General features: G+C 37.5%; 1 protein-coding gene across 1 annotated transcript in view; it reads right to left on the bottom strand.

Annotated features, from left to right (window-relative positions):
• The window catches only part of EYS (eyes shut homolog), a 686,220-nt gene that overhangs the window by 44,166 nt on the left and 618,760 nt on the right, over positions 1-23,294 (bottom strand). The window contains exon 33 of the mRNA XM_051613735.1: positions 10,495-10,667. Within this exon, the coding sequence (XP_051469695.1) occupies positions 10,495-10,667 (173 nt within the window). The remainder of the gene's footprint in view (positions 1-10,494; positions 10,668-23,294) is intronic.

Raw genomic sequence — 23,294 nt, 5'->3', positions numbered from 1 at the left:
TCTCCTTTTAGAATTCCCTATAAAGATGGATTTGAACATTGTTAAAGGAATATCCTGCAAAGTGTTCTACAACAGAAAGACCTGGACAGTAGGAGGATGCCACTCCCACTGACCAGGCACACAGCATAAAGATTGTTAAGATATCCATAGTCTTAGATTATTACTGCATACCAGTTTCAATTTCACTGCTGTTTTGACATGTCCTAGAGCAAAAGGCTCAAAGATCTCAAAACTTAAAACTAAACCCACATCTCATTTAAGCAAGAATAATTTTGGCCTGTGAGCTGGGGGCAGCAAATTCAGAACTACTGAGACCAGACTCAGCTTTTCTCTATGCTTTTTCTTATGTAACAAAGTGACAGATTTGTTGGGTGCAAGTTCTTTTGGAGTCACAACAAAATTGTGTTGATAACAGCACTGTTCCTATTTAAGGTTATTTAAAAAATGTATTTAAGTAACTTCTATACTAAAATGACGGGCATGTGCCTAGTCTTTTAAAAAGGCAGAAGTGGGAACTCGCCTTAGTAAGTTAAACATGTTAACCAAAATTTAGTTTGGTAAGTTTGCTATTGTAGGGAGTTGCTATCATTTGACTTCAAAGACTAGTATCACCATGTATATAAAGCCTGTGATCCCACACATGGCCTGGGCTCCCCACAGTACTGAAAAGGTTGGCCATTCTGTCTTAAGATTGTGATTTCATCTCCGGCTTTTAGGATAAAGTCTAAGAACACAGGCTCAAAAGAAAACTTATAAGGCCAAATAATGCTGAAGCTTTATAGCAATAAATTAACAGAAAATGCAACAGAAAGGTAAGTGGTTTTATTAAAAATGTTAATATCAGTAAATATATAGACAGCACTACTCAGAATCTGCAGACAGGTTGTGTGTGCTATATTTGGTAAACTGTTAGATGTAAAAATCTTGACACTGTCAAGCTTCTTTAGAGATATCAATTTAGGGTCTAATGGACACCTCAGAGATAGTCCAAGATCAAAACACCTTAGACAGAAGTGACATGTATATGGGAAAAGCTTACATATAATCATACCTTCTGCACTCTCACAAAAAAATTAAAAATAAATAAATAAATAAAAATCTGTTATGGAATCTTTTTCTCTGTTCTGCAATACAAACCCATTTTATTTCACATTAGTGTTTGTGGTCAATGGTTTGATGTCCAAGTAGAGACCAGTGGCATTTCTCAGGAGTCGATATTGCGACTGGCACTGTTAACAACTTTGTCAGTGACATGGACAGTGGTATTGAGTGCACCCTCAGCAAGTTCACTGGCAACACTAAACTGTGTTGAGCTCGACACACTGGAGGGAAGGGATGCCATCCAGAGGGACCTTGACAGGCTTGAGATGGGGGTCTAGGCAAACTGCATGAAGTTCAACAAGGCCAAGTGCGAGGTCCTGCACCTGAGTCAAGGCAATCCCAAGCACAAATACAGGTTGGATGGAGAACAGATTGAGAGCAGCCCAGAGAACTTGAGGGTCCTCACTGATGAAAAGCTGAACATGTACTGCCAATGTGCTCTTGCAGCCCAGAAAGACAACCATATCCTGGGCTGCATCAAAAGAAGGGATGGGGCTTTGAGCAACCTGGTCTAGTGGAAGGTGTCCCTGCCCATAGCAGGGACATTGGAACTAGACATCTTTAAGGTTGTTTTAAAACCAAACCATTCTATGATTCTATGATAACAGTAAGTCCAGCAAATCACTAATAGTGGGCTAAACTTCATATCTGGGCACACAACATTTTACAAAACAGTGGTTATCAAGGAGGCTGGCAGAAAGCAGGGCATGTTATTCTTCTCCAGATGAGCAACTCCAGACTCACCAATGTGTTAAAGGAATTTCAAATTTCCTGATCAGACTGTCCTTTTTTGTTACTGGCTTGCAGAAGCACTACCTGCACTTGTTACCCAGCTGCCATACGTAGCCCTGATCCCCTCTGTGTTGGTCCTCCCCTGTGTGTGCGTGGTGCTTGGATTCTATCTGAAATGGTGTGTGACCACTATATGGAGCTATACATGTGTAAGGCATGTGGTCATCAAATGGAGAAATACTGTAAAAGGCAATAGGAGCCCCACAAGAATGTTTTACAAAAACTATTACATTATTTTAGTTTACTTCTTCACAGTTTTCTCCGGAGTGTTGAAAGATTTTCTCACACCTAGTAAATGTCAGATGCATTATCTAATTAACTACCGCATCCTTAGCAGGTAGGTACATGCAGTGTTTGTAAGTAAGACCCTACGCTGGTCTCTGGAGAGTAAAATGTATTTAGAAATGTTAATTAAACCTGATTCAAAAGCTTATATTTCTGTCTAATTCAATATATCTGGCTTGAGAGCTATTCCATATTTTACCAGGTTCTGGACTGCCACTTACAGATTTTATAACACATTTTTAACCATTAATATTCAATATTATTTACTAAGAGATCTTTATCCAATCACATCCAAAAGTTAAAGGTTATCTATGTAAAATATTCAATCATTGAGATATCTTCCATGCAATGACCTTCAGTAGTTTAATTTTAAGACAGACTAGTTTGCCATGCTGTTACATATTTTTAACTTACAAAAAACCCCACAAACAACAAAACTCACTAAAAAACCTGTATGAAAAATACACTGATTGGCAAAACTGTGTCAAGCAAGATGTTTTGCCTTTTCCTTTTATAGCCTTTTTTTTTTTTTTTTTTAAATTATAAAGCTATGGAGCAAAGACTGTGCATAAAATTGTATAATCTTCTGGCCCACCTTCCTTGATACAGAGTCCTTAAAAATGTTATTTATAAAATGTTTGTGGCTGGTTGAACTAGCACAGCTAACCACCTCAGGATATTTCCTTTTCCTGCCCAGACACCATCCAAACTAATTCCACACTTGCTCTTGCAGTGTACAGTCTGAAATGGTAAAGAAAAGAGATGTGTCCCAATGGCTCTGAGTATAAGCCATGCAAAAACACACTCCAAATTAACACTGTGCCCAAACCACACACCGCTCTGACTGAGGACTGAAGACTTTTATCAACTTTTTGTCCTTGATCTTGTCCTGTGTCTCTTTGTCAGTCCTACACCATTCATCATTGTCCTTTTCTGCATTCCTAGTACTGAAAAAATAATAGGGTATGGTATGTATGTCCCAATGCCTCACAAACAAATAATGACAAATTATCCCATTATATAAATATAGTAATATGGTCGGCTACCTACTTCCCTAACGTTGCACATGATATCAAAGATAAGCATAAAAGTGGGATGCAATAAATCAACTATAGTTTGAAAAAAATCTTAACAAAGGAGAGAGAATAAAGTGGCAAAAAAAAAAAAAAAAAAAAAAGGTTTCATTATCTTTGAATTTTCTGTTAAGAGTTAAAATTAATGTTCCTTTCAGCACTCACTGCCAATGTATCTTGAACCACAGCTTTACAATATGTTGCAAAAACCAAGACAGATGAAGGAGGTGAAGGAAAAAGAAGAAAACTTCAGGCTACAGAATTATAATCAGATAACCCACTTTTTAATATTATCATTGACTAACTGTGAATAGTTATCAGCTCATTGTCTGGCTCTAGGATCAGCAGCCATATACACTGTGGAATGAGTATTACTCAGTTTCCCTAAATACCAGCTCATATATTTGCAAAGGCAATATTGAAAAAGGAATGTATATTACTACCCAGCATGGTATTTTCCAGTCGTCTAAGCTGTACAAAGTCTTCAGAAGAATGTCCTTTGTCATCACGAAAGTCTGCCACTACTGATTTGCAGTATAGCTCTTAATACACCAAAACTCACTTTTGAGCACAGAAATGTTGATGAACAGAGTGCAAAATGTTTTCTTAGCTGAGTTTAGAAAAATAATTTTTAAAGCAGCTGTGCTATTCCTTCTCTTACTCATCTTGCTTCTAATGAAGCAGCAAGAAGATTGCATGTTTGAGCTACACCACATGCAAGTCTTTGTTAAGCTCACTTAGCAAAGCTATATGAAGCAAGTTATAAATGCATTTCTATAAATTCCTATATATTTACAATCACCAATTTTAAATACTGACTTGCATGCAGACCTCTGGCACAAGGTTCTGGTAGGAACCTCTCTCTGTGCACTGCAGTACATTAGGAGGTATTAGATCAGGGAATGCAGTCTGACAGGTGAAGAAAAAAATGGTGCTGCAGTTCCCCTGTCCTTTGTGCCTGGAAAGATGCAGAGAGATGGAGAGGACAAGGAGCTACCTGGGGACCAGCCATGGAAATGAGGTGAAAGGCCCTGCTGTATGGACATGTGATATCTGTAGCATACCTTGGAAGGACAGGCTAGATGAGGGAGCTAATCTGGCAATTATTTTACATGTTTTGCTAGCTCTACATTGAAGCTGTTTTCTTTAATAGCCAACCAGCTTTCCTTGCTGGAAACTCTGGGAAGTGCAAGAAGGAAGAGATATGGGGTGCTGGAGCTGCAGGGAAGTGCAGCGTCAGCTGAGTGTTCAAAGGGGTTGTTGAAGACTCTTGATTTGTGGAAGATGATTGCATGAGGAGTTGGGGATCCATATAACAGGTTATTTAGTTTTATACCTTCTCCTCCCCGCTCCCAGTAAATACTTAGGTATGAATTTTATTTGTCTTGTGGTATCTGTAGTCACTGGGCCCATGGGCCCTATTAGCTTAGTTTATTTCTGTAATCATACACACTAGCAACTTGTACTTTGGCTTGGAAGCAAAGATTTGAAATAAGAAAAGTTATTTCACTGCTCAAGGATGAAAACATGAATCTGAAAAACTGGTGATGCAGCAGTGACATTAATAACGTGGGTGTGAGTGCACCTATATGTGTTTTGAACATTTTTATGACATTCCTCACATTGGAAGGTAGCGGGAAATTAAGGCCCAGCTAAAAGCAAATGAGCCAGAAAATAACTTCCTTTTAACAGGAAGAAGACCAACTTTGATCAGCATTCCCTAGTCAGCATTCCCCAAAGTCTCTTACCACTGCCCCAAAACCCTGAGATGCAGTTTTTGCATTTCAGCAAATCCCCTTTGGGCATCTGATGTCACCAAACTGCAGGATTTAGTCTGTAGACCCAAACAACCCTGAAGGTGACACTGTGTGCCAAACAAAGCTGCACAGAAGCCATTTGCTTGCAGGCTAATTTTCACTCTACAGAGCTCGGAGCTACATCCTACAGAAAAGCTGCTGGAATCCTTTGGACTGTGAAGCGTTACCATAAATGTTGCTCAGCAGTGTCTCAGGGAACATACAGATGGCTGTGAACACATGCTATGGATGGTCCTTTTCAGAGGGTGTTTATCAAATATGATGTCACAGTTAGGTCTCTAATGTTGTCACACATGTACATATGTAAAACACAATGTGAAATTAAAACACAGAGACTTGGTCTAATACATTGCAATTGACACAATTACTCATGATAGCAACGTACATTCCTTTGAAATCCTCTGAAATTTACCTTTGTGCTTACAAAGCATTTGTTCTTGATTCCTGGCTTAATAAAATGCTTCATATTATGACCAAAAACTTCACAGAAGGGCCCAGTTTTTTTCTGTGACATATAATTAACAACAACATAAAGAGTTGAGAAGTCTAGGTGATAATTACCATTCCCGGTCAATGAACTATTTCTGCTTCACTCACATTGAGGAAGCCATCACAACTCTGCCGTACAATGATACCCTGGTATTTCCTCTGTAAAATTTCTGCATCTTATATAACAACATTTCTTACACTGAGATACTTCAGACATTTTGGCCTGACATTTTACAGACCATATCGGTTTCCTGCACCAACCAGGGTATTTCCTGAGTCTGCACTTACATGAAAGTGTTAAAAAATACAGAAAAAGGAAATAAAGGCTGAATACATAGATGGTAACAATTGAACACTTATTTATTTGTGTATAAGAACGTTGTCCTAAGCTGTTTCTTTTGGTGAGATACAACAATAGCATTTTTAGTAATTTGGCTAATTAAAACTATTTTACTTTTATTTCATGTTAAAACTAGTGATTTTGTCACATCTATATTAAAATAATTATAATTATTTATTTTTATAGAGTTGAAGTATGGTCATATGGACATCTCTCTAACTGTCTGAGCTAAAGCTTCTCTTTGGATCAAACAAGCACCACAGATTTTCATTTATATCTCAGATCCTATTAAATGACAAATCTCCCCAAATTATAGGCAGTTCTAGTGCTAACTTAAGTCATTGCTTGCTCCATAATGAGTTGTTGAAATGTCTTCCTGGCTAACTTTTAAAAGTTCTCAAAAGAAAAATAAAATATAAAGGAAGCAATTTTTGAAGGCATTTAACAGAAAAAAATGTTCATAGCACTGTTGGAGAATGTGTATTTATTGGGTCTGTAATGATGCTGTTTGTAAGTACTTTCATTCACCAGTGCGATCCTAAATAATGGAGGAGATGGACAATTTGTAAGAAACACAATGCAAGCAACTTTTTACTAAATTAAATGTGGCAGGACATTTATCAGACTATGGTTTGGATGTTGGCTGCTTTCACACAAAACTACTGAAAAGCCAGAGCTGAGTAACTGGACTCACTTTAAATGATACAGATCCTTTTATGTACAGCTTTAAAAAGCAAAGTCACTTGTGAGATTGAGTCAAGCTGCCCATGTAGTCATAGTCTCTGTTCCAAATTGTTGCATATTGATGATGTGCATTTTGTTTTCTGTTTTAGTAAGTGACTAAATTCTTGTTTCAGGCAAGTCCACCCACCTGAGTTGACAGTCACATGATTATGTGACAAATGCTAACATGCACACCCAACAAAGCAGGGCAGTGAGACAGTGGCAGATGTTCCACTACCCTGCCCCACCTACTCCCAGCACTATCGCAGGAACCATCAGCTCACCACAGGTCCATCTCTGCAATTGCAGTCGAGCACAAATCCCAGAGGCAGGCGGGAAACCAAGTTAAGTATTCAGAGGAAGGGACATCCTGTCTGGGACCCTCCCAGGGCTGCCCCAGGAGACCCTCAGCTCTAGTGTCCAGGTGTGACATTCACCAGGATGAGTGAACACTAGAGCACCTTTTGGACAGGAGGGTGTGATTGCCAAGGGGCATGGGACACATTATGGGACACAAGTGAAGAACAGCATTTTGGAACAGCACAGGACTAATGGGATGATTAAAGGAGGAACCAAAAGTGGAGAGAAGGAAGGAATTAGGTGATTTGAGGAGGAACAAGTGTGGAAAAATAGAGTGATACAGGTACAAAAAAGACCAGTCACATATAAGTAGCTGGCTGATCAGTATGCTGGTCCCCCTGGGTTCATGATCTGATCAGAGCAGCCTTGCTTCTGACTTATATTATGATCCCTCGTCCCCTTTGGTCCATTATGCCTTAGCTATATGGCTTCTTGAGAGAGTTTTCAATATATAATGGTCATGCTAACAGTCATAACATGGTCATCTAGTGATAAAAGCAACAAAAGATGTGTAGTAAGAAATTATGCATTTTATTATATATATTTGGAAAATTCAACATGCTTTTAGAAAGCTTTTCTTGATGTCTGAAATAAGTATAAAGTAACTAAGATAAACTCAAAGCAATTGTTCCCGGCCTGCAGGGAACTGCAGTATGCTCCATCTGCTTCAGAAGTGGAAGAAAAGTCACTGTTAGTCCCAGGAGCCTGTCTGTTTTCCAATATTTATATAGGTTTATACTCTCTCCTATGAAGCTGGGTATTCTTCCCTGTTTTGCTTGCTTACACTGATGATATTTCAACTCAATAAGATTTCATTCTTTCTGTATTTTCAAAGCCTTCAGCTCTGTAGTGTAATCAAACTAATGAATTAGTGTACTTCCTCTCAATTTAGACCCTCTCAATTTTTACTGAAACTCCCAATTCAGTTAGAGAGAGCTAACTACAAAGAGCTGTGGAAGAGCTTCATTGAACGACCACAGGGAAAAAGATGATACTAAGTGTTGACAGATGTAAATTGAGGTAGATGACAGGAACAGTCGTAGCCTTAGATACAGAACAGTGAGCTCTCAACACCCCATCAGCATTAAAAGAAAGAGGTGTTAGGAGATTTAATAGGCAGTTTCAAGAAAATGTCAGTGTACTCATAAAAGGAAACAGAATGGAAAAAAATATTTAAAAAAGGACAGAGTAAAACAGAAAACTGTCAAACCACTGTATAAAGCAGTGGCATTATCACACCTCGAATACTGTGATCAGCTCTGGAATATCATTTTAAATAAGGATGCAGTGGAACTGAGAAGGAACAAAGAAAGGCAGCCTGGATTACTAAACACACAGCTTGCTGGTGTCCCAAAAATGAATGAATCAACTTGGACTATTCAGAAATATTTTTGGGATGGTTATAAAAAGGATATGTATAAAATCAGGAGAGGCATGGAGAAGGTGAACAGGGAAACACTCATAAAACATGGAACAACTGAAACATCTGTTCTAACACAGAAGCTTGAGGCATTAATGTCATTAGCAATTGGTGTAATTAAGCAAACAAATGGAAGTACTTCAGTGCAAGCTATATACTTAAGATATGGAGCTCTCTGCCACAGGATGTTGTATATCAAGTTTACATGGACACGAAGACCAATTAGAGAAGTGCACGGAAGAAAATAAATCTATCAAGGGCTAACCCAGATACAAACTGCAGCACAGGAAGCCCTAACATCTTGTACTACTGCAAGTTATGAAAGATTACCAAGGAAGTGTCATACATGTTTCATGCACTTGCCTACTTGCTTGCTTCTGGCTATCAATTATCAGGGTTAAATGAAAACACAGAATCACAGAATCCTAGGGGTTGGAAGGGACCTTGAAAGATCATCTAGTCCAACTCCCCTGCCAGAGCAGGGTCACCTAGAGCACATCACAAAAGAACGTGTCCAGGCGGGTTTTGAATGTCTCCAGTGAAGAAGACTCCACAACCTCTCTGGGCAGCCTGTTCCAGTGCTCTGTCACTCTCACAGTAAAGAAGTTCTTCCTGATATGGAACCTCCTATGCTACAGTTTGCATCCATTGCCCCTTGTCCTATCACTGGTCATCACTGAAAAAAGCTTGGCTCCATCGTCCTGACACTCAACCTTTACATATTTGTAAACATTGATGAGGTCACCCCCCAGTCTCCTTTTCTCCAAGCTAAAGAGACCCAGATCTTTCAGCCTTTCCTCCTAAGGGAGATGTTCCACTGCCTTAATCATCTTTGTGGCTCTGCACTGGACTCTTTCAAGCAGTTCCCTGTCCTTCTTGAACTGGGGGGCCCAGAACTGGACACAATATTCCAGATGTGGCCTCACCAAGGCAGAATAGAGGGGGAGGAAAACCTCCCTTGACCTACTAACCACACCTTTTCTAATGCCCCCCAGGATGCCATTGGCCTTCTTGGCCACAAAGGCACACTGCTGGCTCATGGTCATCCTCCTGTCCACCAGGACCCCCAGGTCCCTTTCTCCTACACTGCTCTCCAGCAGGTCAGCCCCCAACCTGTACTAGTACACAGGGTTGTTCTTCCCCAAATGCAAAACTCTACACTTGCCCTTGTCGAATTTTTTCAATAACAAAACATTGATAAAACATAAACGTTCATCTACTGAAAATTTTGGAAATGTCTTCTGATTAAGATTTAAAGAGGTAAAGATGTATATGTTATGAAGAACATAGACTTTGATCCAACCTGAACATTTTTTAATATTTATTTTAAAAGGCACTTGATATGCACTGCTGAATCAGCTCAGAACCAGTGTTTATATTCTATATGCAGATTTTTCAATCATTACTTCTTGCTACATTGAGTATTAGGGGAAAACTAATTCCTCGGATGTTCACACACAGGAATTTCTGACCTAGAACAATCAATGCTTGAGGAATAAAAGTCCTTTGTTTGATAATACTAGTCAAATGACCTATTTACTTAGCTGTATTAATTTCTCTTCATCCTGTCTCCTGTTTCATAGCGAAGTACTGGTAGGTTTTAAATGTTTCCCCTTTTTGACCTGAAAAATCAGCCAAATTTTAGCACCTGAGGGTTTTTTTTACAATCCAGAAAGTATTGTTTATACATTGCTTTTATTTACAAAATGTACAAAATCATGCTTTCCTACGTATATAAAAAAATCAAATTATATGAGAAATTAATTTACCCAAAGAAACTCTCGGTCAAATCTCTCTTTCAGCTTCTCTCCAGGTAAATTATTTAAACACACACTACCTGGTGTTTCCTAACTTGTCTGCTCCCAGCTTCTTTGATCACTCTGACTCTCTCTGCCTGACACTGTTATGAAAGAACATGCAAGAAGGGTGCTCAGCTCAGACACTCCTTGCTTGTGACTGGATTTCGGATTGTGCTTGTAGGTGGGGAGTTGGTCACTTCCAGTGCTTTGCCTTCACAGCATTTGACCTGTTTCTTACCAAAGCTTCTAAGAATGACAGAAACTATGACCAATGCATGCAGAATATTGTTCTTACCATCACTGCAGAGGATGCCAGATCTTCCATATGGACAAAGGCAAACAGCATCTTGCCTGGACTTTGGAAAACATGTGGCACCATTTCCACATGGATTTTCATCACAAGTTGCGAACTGGCAGAGTTTTCCAGAGTAGAGTTTAGGGCATTCACAAAACCAATTTTCTGCATCACTGACAAATGTACATTAAAAACAAACAAAAAAATATGTGTAAGTACCAAAACACATTTAAAAAGACTAGATGGGTTTTACACTCACAGAAAATCATGGACATTTGACTTATGATTGTAATAAATATCTGTGGGTTTACTCTCTTTTTTCTTTTTTTTTTTCCTTATGTACCTGGCATTACAGATGCCAGAACTGGAGTTGACTTGAGTACTTTATGGGTGACCCAAAGTTCTTTTGGGTTTAGTTTTATATTTTAATTTATCCTTTCCTTCAGCATAAGATATGTGACTTTTCTAATGTCTCACTAGTTATTTGTGCTGCTGGTTTCATAACAGCTGTAATAACTGCTACAGAAAAACTGCTCTTCTTTTATGTCTGAAAAAAAGAAAAGAAAGAGAGAAAAAGTAAAGTTACTAGTTTATGTTAAAAATGGAAACAATTTGTACATTCAGGTATTAAAAATACCTTTTGACAACACCGTAGAATGTAAAGAAAAAAATAAATATGAATGATTACAGTAGTTTTTATATTAAAATTTAACTAGAATAAACAGGTAACATCTCTCCTTTCATGTATCTTATGTTCTCAGTCATAGAAAGAATATTAGAAGAGGCAAGGGAAAAAAATAAATTCTAATCAGTCTTGAGGGGTGATAAACATGTAAAAATGTGCACATTCTGTTTGTATGAATTTTCTTTTTTTTTAGTATACAAAGATAGCACAATAGCACATATGGTAGGAAAACCAAAATCAGATAGGAAAAGCAAGAGTGTAAGATATTCCCATCTATCACTTATTATAAATATAATTTCATTAAAGGTCTTATTTGATTTTCCCCTTGTTTTATGACTGAAATTGGATGACAGCTAGATAGGTCAGTTGATGTGTTTACTATACATCCTTGGTATCAAACAGAAATATGTCTGTCTTACACTTGATAAGGTCACATGTGACAATGAGTATGAATGCAGAAGACTTAATGTGAACTGTATCAAACCACAGCCACTGTGTTTTTCCTGATAGCACATAATCTTTAGGATGTTCAGTGATAAAAAGTCAAAGACATGTCATTTCTAAAAATCTGCTCACTGCTTATAATATCCATGCAATCAGGCTAGAGAAAATAAGCTGAGAGAACTCATGCATTTTTTAAAAGAGGGAAATAAGGAAGTCTTCTGACAGTCTTTGTGCATAGCAGTTGATTAGTGTGTTTCTCAACTGACCACCTGCAGTTGGGGGAGCGAGGATCTCAGCTGGAGAGTCTGCCAGAATGAATCTCATGAATACTGCCTCCAGACACCTTTGCAAAAGAAAATTGCCATCAGCTGCAATAATAAATTTCTGTGTGTAGCCTATTCTATTTATAGATCTGCTGCAGGCAACAGGAGAGGAATGTAAATGAGATACTCAATTGCTTTCGTTTGTGCAGCTTAAGGAAGTCTGCTTTACAATGGTTTTAATATCTGCATTGCTGTTCAGCTAATTAAAAAAGCAACAATAATCTGAGCTCTTTATAGAAACCTACAGGTGGTGTTGACAAGCTCTGAAACTTATGAAATATCTTCCTGTTTACTTATATAAAAGAAGACAGCTCATTGCTGCTGACTGCGAAAATATAGAGACTTTAGTCCTCACCTTTAAAAAAAACATTTTTCATGCATTCTTTTATTGAGCTGTATATGTCAAAATTGGCCATCTCTTTTTATAGTCTTATATTTTGTTATTGTGGAGATGATTAAAAATAACAGGTCTCATAAGAAATCGTGAGAAGTTTATTGTTATCAAAATGAGCAATGTTCTATCATTTCACTATTGATGCCATTAAATCCTAATAACAAAGAAGAGTGATTCCCAATGAGGCAAAGAAAACAGTTTCTAAAAATTTCTACAAAACAATGCAAAGCATGAAAATATAACAGCTAACGATACAGAAAAAACTATCACAGCTAATTCATAAGAATTAGTACACTGAAACATGAAGTCCCACATGACTTCTCTCCCAAAGCAGTCTGCCACTGTACACGATTAAGAAAAGGACAAGGTCTTCCATATTCTGCTGAATTAATCTCTGCTGCAGGAAACACAAAAATGCCTGAATGACAAGGGAATTCTCTCCTCCCAAGTGGGTTACACAATTTAATTATATCCTGCAATCTTTTATAAATGCCAGAAGCAAACAAAAAGGGACAGCAAATCAGAATGGTACTATCTTTTGGCTATACAGTACACCTGTGAATGGTTCAAAGGAAAAGCCACTGGATAATTACAAGCACAAGCTGAAGAAAGAATAATGCATGAAAGAAAGAAGGAAAAATCAGAATTTTAAGGTTGCAAAATTAGGAACAAATTTGAAATGTTTTGCTGAAATGTGTCATATGTCTATTCAGATTCAGAGAATGTTTTTGAAGCAAATCTCCTTTTGCCCAGTTAAAATGCCTTGGTTCATATTGTGGAGTGATCTCAAGAGTACATTAACTCAATTTCTTTCAGATGGACCTGCACCAGAAGATTGTCTCATACCTCAGGTATTCCAGCTGCTAATGGGTATTCAGTACATGGGGCCAGACCAGGTCTAGTGTGAGTTAAAGCTCCCTGAAACATTAATAATGGGGATGTTGATTCCTCAGCACTAATCAATTTGCCCTGTAAACCTACTTCTATTGAACTACATTATCTGCTAATATGGATGCAGATTTCTAAGCCATAAACAGAAAATCAGGTAGCTCTGTTGTATATTATGTATCAAAAAGGCTCCAGATTTTAAACTGGGGTACTGATGAGCTCCAGAAGGAAAAAAGTAAGCATTGGGAGACCAGACAGAACAATGTAGAAAAGGAATCAAAGAGAAGACCAGTACCCCTAGAGCACCATCACCTCACATCACCAGCCTTATCATATATGAAGAAAAAAGTGTAGGAAAGATGAACTGTTCTCCAACATTCTTATAATCCTCCTCTTAAATGGTAAGGGACATAATTTTCATTGCCATTTCCCAATTTAAACTATTCCTTTAATCGTTGCTCTAGACATTAGATTGGAAAGAAAATCAATAAGCTTTTGCAGGATATGACATAATACTGGCAATACAATAATATAATAATACAAATTTTTCTCCTTGAATCAGTACCACATCAGTGACCTGATTTAATGACATTTTGATAACTTATCTTTTAAAATATTGCATGATGCGGAGGGGACTGAATTGTAGCAGATTAGTAATGCAGTAACAGATGTATTTAATCACAGTTTTGGACTTTTAAATTAAGTCAGTTTTAAAAAAAATGCTATAATCCCTCTGAACAATGTGTTATAGACATAATTTATACTCTGGTGATACAGCAGTGTGGCTCTACAAAGCAGAGTATCATTTTCTATATGCCTGGGCTTTTTTCATCTTTAAAAAGGGAATGCTATGCTCTGCGATTCCCACTGAAAGCACTGTACACTGTACTCTCACATTTGTGTGGCCAAATGTGAGAGGGCTTCCCTGAAAGGAAGCCCACTGAACACCCTTTAATCATGACTAAGCTGGCAATGTCAAAAACTAAGTGTGGCAGTGGGCTCAGCATTTAATGACACAAGTTCTTTTAGCGCTCCCATTATCCTATCTAGGACAAAGCTATGGAAGTTGGAGGGAACAGCTTCCCAAGCTTGTTCAGTTAATAAATAGTAGATGTAATTCAGTTTATTTTACATTTGTTAGTATTATTTATTCATAATGCCATTTTGTTTTAAGTTATTGGAAACTGAAAGGAGCATCATATTTCATCAGTTTAAACTTTAAATTGAATTACAGTTCATGCAAAGACTCATTAAATCTCCTCCTAGAAAATGCCAGGATAACGTAAAAGTGATTAGGAAAGGTTTGTGTAATAGCCAAATCCACAAAAACACATTGCAGTCAGAAGTATAACCTTATCTCAGCGATAAACTTAAAAATATCAAAGGACAATATATAAAGGAGGCATTTCTTCCTTGTGCACAGCAGGTGTTCTTCTAGTACATAATATATTTCCCAATCTTTCCTTGTATTATACAGCTCAAAAAATCAATTCAGCCTTCCTGCTGCTTTAGTACTCAAGTTTCCTCAATTACGGTATCTTCCCTAGATCTGAGTGCTTTTGTTAGCTTTACTGTTTCAAATCCTTTTTTCCCTATCAGGAATTATTATTCTGCAGGCTCTGGTGATTCACTTTAAATATCCCTTCCTTTCACTGAAAGCACTTTCTAAACTGCTTCTCTTTGTATAAACAGCCACTGACAGGCTCTCATTAAATCAAGTCTCAATCAATTGTGAACTAAATCGGTTTTGAAAACTCCTTGGGAAAATATTTCCAGATTGGTTTGGTGTACTCATGGATAAAACTTCTGCTTTCAGTTTTCTTTGAGGCAGGCTTTACGAAAAGTTATTCTGGTTCTAGCATGGACTAAACAGAAGCTCACATTTAAAGGATACTTCCAAATTCTTTGATCCAGATTAAAAGTATTGGAGTGGGGATGTTCTAATTCCACTTCAAAAAGAGAATAGGAGTGGCAAAAAGGTTGCAGCACCTCACTTGCCTGCTGCCAGCATACAAGAAGGAGACCATCACATATAAAATAATTCAGCTCAAAGAGAAAATTATTTTATAGGACTAAATTGAGAAATGCAATTAAATACATGCTTAATCCATCCCACCCAGAAAATGAGAATCTGCTCAATCTTATCATTAAGCATATGTATATGAGTTTCTTTGAACAAGAATCCATACTTAAAAATACTTTAGAAAAACCTTTAAAAAGTCCACTGGAGTTGTATTTGAATTAGTCATGACTTGGGGAGGAGAGAATTTGTTTTATGGAAATGATGAAGGAGTAAGCACTCTTGCTTATTGGCAGAATATTAATTTCAGACTATCGAAAATTATATTATTTTCAGGAATTTTGGATTATTAAAATTTATTTTAAAATGTAATCATTTCAATATCTAACATGGTACTATCTAACTTTTCAGGATCATAAAGCCTATTCTGGAGTCTTTTATATAGGCTCTTTAACCTCCACTTTCCATTCAAATAGTGAATACACAGGTGTTTCCTCATCACATGAAGTATACACATCCATTAACTAATATGATGCACAAAATTCATGTAACAATTATGACCATCCCTGTCACACAAGAGGATAGACAATTGCGGTATCAAGCAATTCTGAACACATAATACTTAATAGTGGATGGTTAAGACCTCTCAAAAAGGGATGCCTTACAAAAGAAAGTACAGCAAGAAATGGTTGGTGAAAACAACCGCTGTGGGCAACAGTCCATTCATTCCCTGGCCACATCTAGGAAGAGAAATAATGGGCTGTCAGGCTGGGTGTATCACAAGGGCTGTAATTAGCTCTGACACTACTCTTTTCCCCAGTTTCCCCAGCCTTTTCAGTTAAACCTACAGTTTACCTTTCCTTGTGTGGTAAGAGGAAAAATAGTATATAGATGATATCTGCTAAAATGTACTTATAAAAATAATATTTTTTTTAAATTGAAAGGCTATGATGTTGGTAAAATTAAAATTAGCACTTTATGGAACATAGCCAGGAACATAAAGATTTTCAACAATACAATGTAGAAGCCAGATCTCCACCTTTCACTGAAATCACATGCTGCCTAACTTCTGTTTGTCTTTTGCAAATCTCTCATAAATCCTTATGATAGAAAGTTTACAATTGCTCCCAGCTGTCCCTAGAGCCCTACACAGCCTTTGTTTCAACATATCTACTACTTGCAGCAGGACTCATGAGCACCGTATGCAAAGTCATAACACTGAACATTGCTGTGCAACATAGTGCTTGTTGCAGTGTTTCCATTAAAGAGGTAGTGTACATTATTGTTCTTTAGTGTAAGACTTTTAAAACAATATTTTAAAACAAATACATTCATTACTTCAATGTTAGATGAATGTATAGGTCAAAGAACTATAGAATTTAGTAATTTCTAAGATTTCAAAGTCTCCTCGCAGATCAAATGTAGTTAGCTACACTGATTGTGAGGAATAATTTTTCCTAATATCCAATCTAAACCTCCCCTTGCACAACTTAAGGCAGTTTCCTCTCATCCTATGACTTGTTACTTTGGAGAAGACACTGCCCCCACTTCACTACAACCTCCTTTCAGGTAGTCATACAGAATGATAAGGTCTCCTGTCAACTTCCTTTTCTCCAGACTAAACAACTCCAGTTCCCTCAGACGCTCCTCATATGACTTGTTCTCTAAACCACTCACCAGCTTAGTTGGACACACTCCAGCACCTTGACGTCCAAGTAGTGAGGGGTCCAAAACTAAACACAGTACTTGACGTGCAGCCTCACCAGTGCTGAGTACAGGGGGACAATCACTTCCCTAGTCCTGCTGGCCACACTATTTCTGATATAAGCCAGGATGCTGTTGGCCTTCTTGGCCACCTGGGCAAAATGCTGTCTTATATTCACCTGATTATGACCAACACTCTCAGGTCCTTTTCCTCTGGGCAGCTTTCCAGCCACTCTGTCCCAAGCCTGTATCATTTTATTGGGTTGTTCCAGTTCAGGGGGCTGGGTACTCAGAGAACAACTGGTCTTACTATGTCTTACTACTAAAGACTTAGGCAAAGAAGGCATTAAGTACCTCAATATTTTCCTCATCCTTTGTCACTGTGTTTCCCCCTTGGAATCCAATAAAGGATGGAGATTCTCTTTAGCCCTCCTTTTGTTGGTAATGTGTTTACAGTAACAATTTTTATTGTCTTTCATGGCAGTAGCCAGACTAAATTCTAGCTGTGCTTCGGCTCTTCTAATTTTCTGCCTGCATAACCTCATGGCATCTTTTTAGTCCTCCTGGGTTGCCTGCCCCTTCTTCCAAAGGTCATAAACTTTTTTTTTTTTTCCCTCAGTTCCAGCCTAAGCTCTCTGTTCAGCTAGGCTGGTCTTCTTTCCCACCAGCTTGTCTTTCAGCACACAGGGCTGGCTGGCTCACGCACATTTAAGATTTCCTTCTTGAAGAATGTCCAGCCCTCTTTAACTCCTTTGCCCTTTAAGACTGCCTCACAAGGGACTTTGTCCACCAGTCCCCTACACAGGCCAATGTCTGCCCTCTGGAAATCTGCTAACTCCATTGCTTACTTCTGCAATAATTAAAACCACTATAATTTAATGATCACTATGCCCAAGATGGCCTTCAATCATCACATCACCCACAAGTCCTTCTCTGTTCACAAAGTCCAGTGGGCCATCTTTCCTAGTTGGCTTCATCACCTAGTATGCCACACACTCCATGAACCTCATAGACTCTTTCCTCTCTGCTATACTATATTTTCACTTGACATCTGGTATAGTTGAAGTCCCCCATGAGAACAAGGGCTAGTGATTGTGAGACTTCTCTCTGCTGCTTATAGACTATTTCCTCTGGCTCTTCATCCTGGTTGGGTGGTCTATCATGATTCCAACCTCATCTGCCTAACCCCTAACCTCTGAAGAGTTTATAGCCATCCATTACACCACTCCAGTTGTGTAAGTCATCCCACCGTGTATCCAGGAGACTAATAACAACAAAATTGAACAAGAAAATATTAAATAGTTTGTAAAACATCAGCATTTACTCTAAATTCACAACATAATAATTTTGAACTATATTGAATATAATCTAAATGCAGAATCGTCTACTGTGGAAAAAGAAGGAAAGTTTGTGTTAAATCTAGGTTTTTGTTATACTTTTTCTCATTTTCCTCCTAGTATTTTTTTTAATGTTTCTAAACCAGTTTTTTATTTATGCATTTATTATTTTAAATTTTCGTAGATGCAATCTCTTCCTACCTGACCCTGAATTCAATTTAGAGAAAGTTTTCATAAGCACTTCTTCATTGCATTGTCACTAGTTTAACCAATTTGCAGCTCTAATACTCAGTGTCTCAGCATCTTCTTTGTATCTAATTAGCACCCATTACTTTTTTTATTTTAAATACACCCTTAATCATAAGGAGTTGATCATCAGTACTTTCCGGTAAGCCTGCTTTATGTACAGGGCTTGAAACCAGGAATCTCTAAGAAATCACATAAAGGGTAAGCTAGGCTTTGAACTTGCACGTCATCATCACCTTCCCCACAGTGATTTGCCCTCTTCACAAAATTACTTCCCAATACCTCCTCTTAATTCAAATGCACAGCCTTCTTTTTAATCCTAGGTAAAATCTCAGGTCCTTCTGTTTTCAACTCAGTCTTCGAACTTTCTACCTCAACAAAATGGAGATAATTTCACCTTACACATGTAACACAACGTAGTATTTACATACAAGCATTAATGTTTATAAACATGTAAAATCAAATGAACCCTAAGCTATGAATAAAAGCAACAATTACAGAATGTTCTATGAAAACTTGACAACATTGTAATGAGACAAGATAAATCATAGCTGGTAATTTTTACCACTCACTTTGGATACTCCCTTTTCTAACAATCCTACAAAAACTGCAAGAGATACATTCTGAGTGAATGAACTTCATGAAGGAGAATCAAAATTGAACCTTTCTCAGAGGGTTCGTCTTTCCATATTACATCTGCACCCTATTTTTCTCAGTGATTGCCATAAGAAAAGTTGTACCTCACTTGTTCCTTTCTTAATGGAAACACGAAACAGGGTGCACAGGCACACACTCTGCTTTATCTCTGGACAGCTAATGAAGCCACAAGAATTTTTACATGAGACAGAGCAGGTATTATCATGAAGCTTTTCCATGAAAGGGGATGACTATGAGACATACTTTTACAACAACATTTTAATATTAATGAGAAAGTATATCTCTCCACTTTGCTTATTCAAAGCTTACAAGTAGCTTCTAATTTTTTAATTGCATTTGTTTTCTATCCATGAGCCTTGAGAGCTTCTGTTATTTTCTGATTCTTTAAGCTGACAAAGTAGAAAATAGCATTCCTCCCTACAAATCATGCCTTGAAGCAGTAAGCATTCATGGACAGGTATTATCTGTTTTTACACAGTGCCTAGTGAAATGTAGCCTCATGTTCCTTCTGCCTATACAATACAGCAAATATGATAAAATAGTAACATAAACCAATATATGTCTAAGATGTTTACAAAAATGTACCTTTCTTGTACAATGTCATGGTGTAATTTAGATATTAAAAGTGGACCACTGACTTAATCTCTAAAATGACAATCCAGGATACTGCCAGGACTTTTACACATTCTTTGAAAGAGTATAATTTGAGATATAACCAAGTCATTTGCCTATAGAAAACAGTTTTTCAAGCTCCTGGTCAAATGAAGGTTATGACTACACATGCAGCATAGGAGATTGTAGCCTGTCAAACATAAAATCTTGGGAATGTTGTAGGCTGAGTTAATTTCTATTAACACCTGAATCTAAACCTATGATGAAGCTTGAGGTAATATATGAATGAAACAAGTGATTGCACTTACTGTATTTTCTACACATTTCTACAAATAGTGCTTGCAAAGGGTGGTAGATTAGCTGAAATTCTCTGGCTGGCACAAACTAGATCATGCAAGTTTCCTTACCAATGACCAAAGTAATTTCTCTGCCTCAGAAGTAATTCACACCTCTGTGCTTTTTCAATCTGTGGTTTCTTTGACTGACAAGAGCTTTAACTCTAATATAGATAGCTCCTAGAGAATTGAAATAAAACTCTGGGAAGTTCCCAAAGAACTTCGTATAGCTCTCAGACTAGAACATCATAATTCACATGATACAACTGAATTGGTAGGTCATGTTTGAAGAGCACTTATTTCAGGAATCATCTCACATATACTGGGAGATAAAGTCTACTGCTAATTCTTATTTCAGCCCAACAGTGGTGTTGCATCATTGGAGATGTATCTAATTACATTGTAAGCATGAAATGTGTGCTGCTGCTGCAATGAAGCACAGATTCCCTTTGCCCATGGCTCTACCTGAGTATCTCCAGTTAATTCTGACTAAGCTATTTCTTTAAATGACATCAAAGGTAAGTCAGAAAAACTGAAAAGAAAAAGTGATTAGGAACTTCAGTGCATTTGAAGGACCAAATCTTGATCTGTCTACCACATTTTTCTCCTACTGCAAATTAAAGATAACATAAAGGAGACTACACAAACCTTTTATGAAGACTAATTGTTTAACTTTGCACAACTATTTGAATGTGAGAAGTGCAAGAGAAGTCCTGAGTACTAGAACTACTGACAATACCAAATGAAGTAAAAACTTAGCAATCACTATGTGCTTTCAATTTTTTTTACAATATAGTCTTTATCAATAGCTTGAGTTGTTCTGTCTTGTAGCCTGACCTTTTACTTTGATCACTGCCTCAGCTCTGAATTTCACACATTCCTGGATGATGGCTATGACTTATGAAAGATAAAAGGTGTCCTAAAGACTGTGAAATCAAATGCTATAAACCACAAAGTTGGCATTTTTCAAATGTGCAAGAACTGTAACTGTTAAGAGTTGTTCCACTGTTCAGAATTAGCATAGTTGGGTGACACACCAGGCTAAACTAATGAAGAATGCAACAGAAAAAGTCTGTTTTGTAGCTGACCTTTAGTATTGGTACAAAAGGCCATTTGTGTACCATTTTCTCAAACAGACCTAACCTTAAACGCTATGAGATTAGTCTTTCTCTATCTGCCACTCAAGTGGCCAGTTAAACCAGGTAATGTACATGACTATTTGAAAAAGTAAATTCTAGGAGAATTTATGTTAAAGGAAAACCAGTGCATCACAGGATCATTAGCAGTACTGTTAATTGCTTCCAGACTTCCTTCAGAGAAACAAGTCAGTTCCTCTTCTTTGATATCATGATGCTAATCCATTTTTTTGCATTTATGCAAAAGAATAACAGGATGTATTCTGTCAGTCTGGCATCTTATCTTGCAAACTTCAGGCAAATGGAAATAAGCTGTTCTTTTAAATAAGACACTCAAACTTAAAAATTAATACTGGAAGTAACCCAAATTCAGACTGGAAATACATATGCAAACATTAATAAATGCAGTGGTGTTTACAGTAGTCTTGTGGAAAAAGCAGACATGATTTTACATCATTTTCTAGATATAGGGTGTCTACAACTAAGGTTTAGCAAGATGGTGGGTATGACAATATTAACCTTTGAATAAAAAAGAACATCTTCAAGTCTTCTGAACATTTTTGTTTTCCAGTGTTTCTCAGTATGATGTCTATCCATGCAAAATGAAAGTGCTGGAATAATTGCTAATTAGAACGTCTCACTCTAATGTCTGGATATTTTATAGATAGGGCTGTTTACTACTGGGTGGAATGAGTGGTGCTTCAGTCTCCAGCATATGCTGCATTTTTCTTGACAGAAAGATGTCACTGACTCAGTAGCAAGAATGGTGATTTGAAAGGTCTATCAGTATTTTTGTCATAAAGTTTCAAGCAGAGTAAGGAGATCATGGAAGTAGAATTAAGACCTATTTGACTTAGCTTTAATCTAATTAGCAGTTACCAACTGCAGTGAAAATGTTGTGGGCTGTTTAACCCTGACTGCTAATCCTTCAAGGAAATCAGGGGGTTATTCACTTTACTAGCACATACTGATATTACTACACATCTTGTCTTCATGAAAACTATCTTAGTTGTGCCTTTTCCACAACCTAATATCTCTTTATTTTGCTTTACAGGCATGCCCTCTGTGTAACCATAGAAACAAGCACAGAATGAACTGTGATGCCTTGAGGTCACAAGATTGTTTTAAGGTTACCACAAAATGGAAGTGAGAGCGTCTTAAAAATAAACAAACAACAAAAACATGGAAAAAATAAGGCAGAGGGCTAATGTAGCCAGAGGAAAGAATACTTGTTAACCCTTCCTGTTTACTTCCTTTAGGCAACTTAAAACAAACAATTGCCAAACCCATACCAGTGCAATGTTGATGCAGAAATGTCTTCCTTTGCTATCAATACTCCAATCAGTGAAATGCACTTCAGAGCTAGCAAGTATAATAGACTATTGCAACAGCTCAGTTAATTTGTTGGGGAAGAAAGTTAAACATGTTGCTTGTGCATATACAGTGATTTGGTAATGACAGCAAGTGCTTGGGTGTTTTCCTAGGTTACTAGGTTCAGCTGTCCAAATCAGGACAGCTCTACTGAAATCTTTGATACTCTTGAAAAGTCACAGCTTTTCACACAATTTAACACAAAGAGGCATAGTTAGAATCAGGTATTTAATTTGGGGGTGCTCAGAGGGAAGAAGGTCAACTGGAATCCAATTTTCTATTTGTGGGCTGCTCATGCTTTAATATTAGAAATTTATTGACAAAAAGAAAAACTAACCCTGGAGTACCAACTGGAACCTCAGTGCTCTTTATTTCTGTTATAGGCCTCATCAAATGTAGGGCCAGGCCCCCTACTGATTATATCTGGCCCAGAGCAACAGACTCTTTCACTCTTGAATTCTTGACTGCAAAGGTCTTCACTTCTAAAGAGGAGGTGGAAATTTCTCCCAGAAAGCTTCTGAGAGACTTGGGTATGTAAAGACTAACCTAGAACATGCTCTGGAGTCCAAAGGTTATTTGAGGCATGTACCATAAATTACCCTAGAATTATGAATACTTAATAGAATCTGAGGTTACATAGCATTTTTG

The sequence above is a fragment of the Apus apus genome, chromosome 3 (assembly GCF_020740795.1).
Source record: "Apus apus isolate bApuApu2 chromosome 3, bApuApu2.pri.cur, whole genome shotgun sequence".
NCBI classification, from domain to species: Eukaryota; Metazoa; Chordata; class Aves; order Apodiformes; family Apodidae; genus Apus; species Apus apus.
The sequence above is the reverse complement of the archived record's forward strand: the minus strand, read 5'-3'. Positions and strand labels throughout refer to the sequence as shown.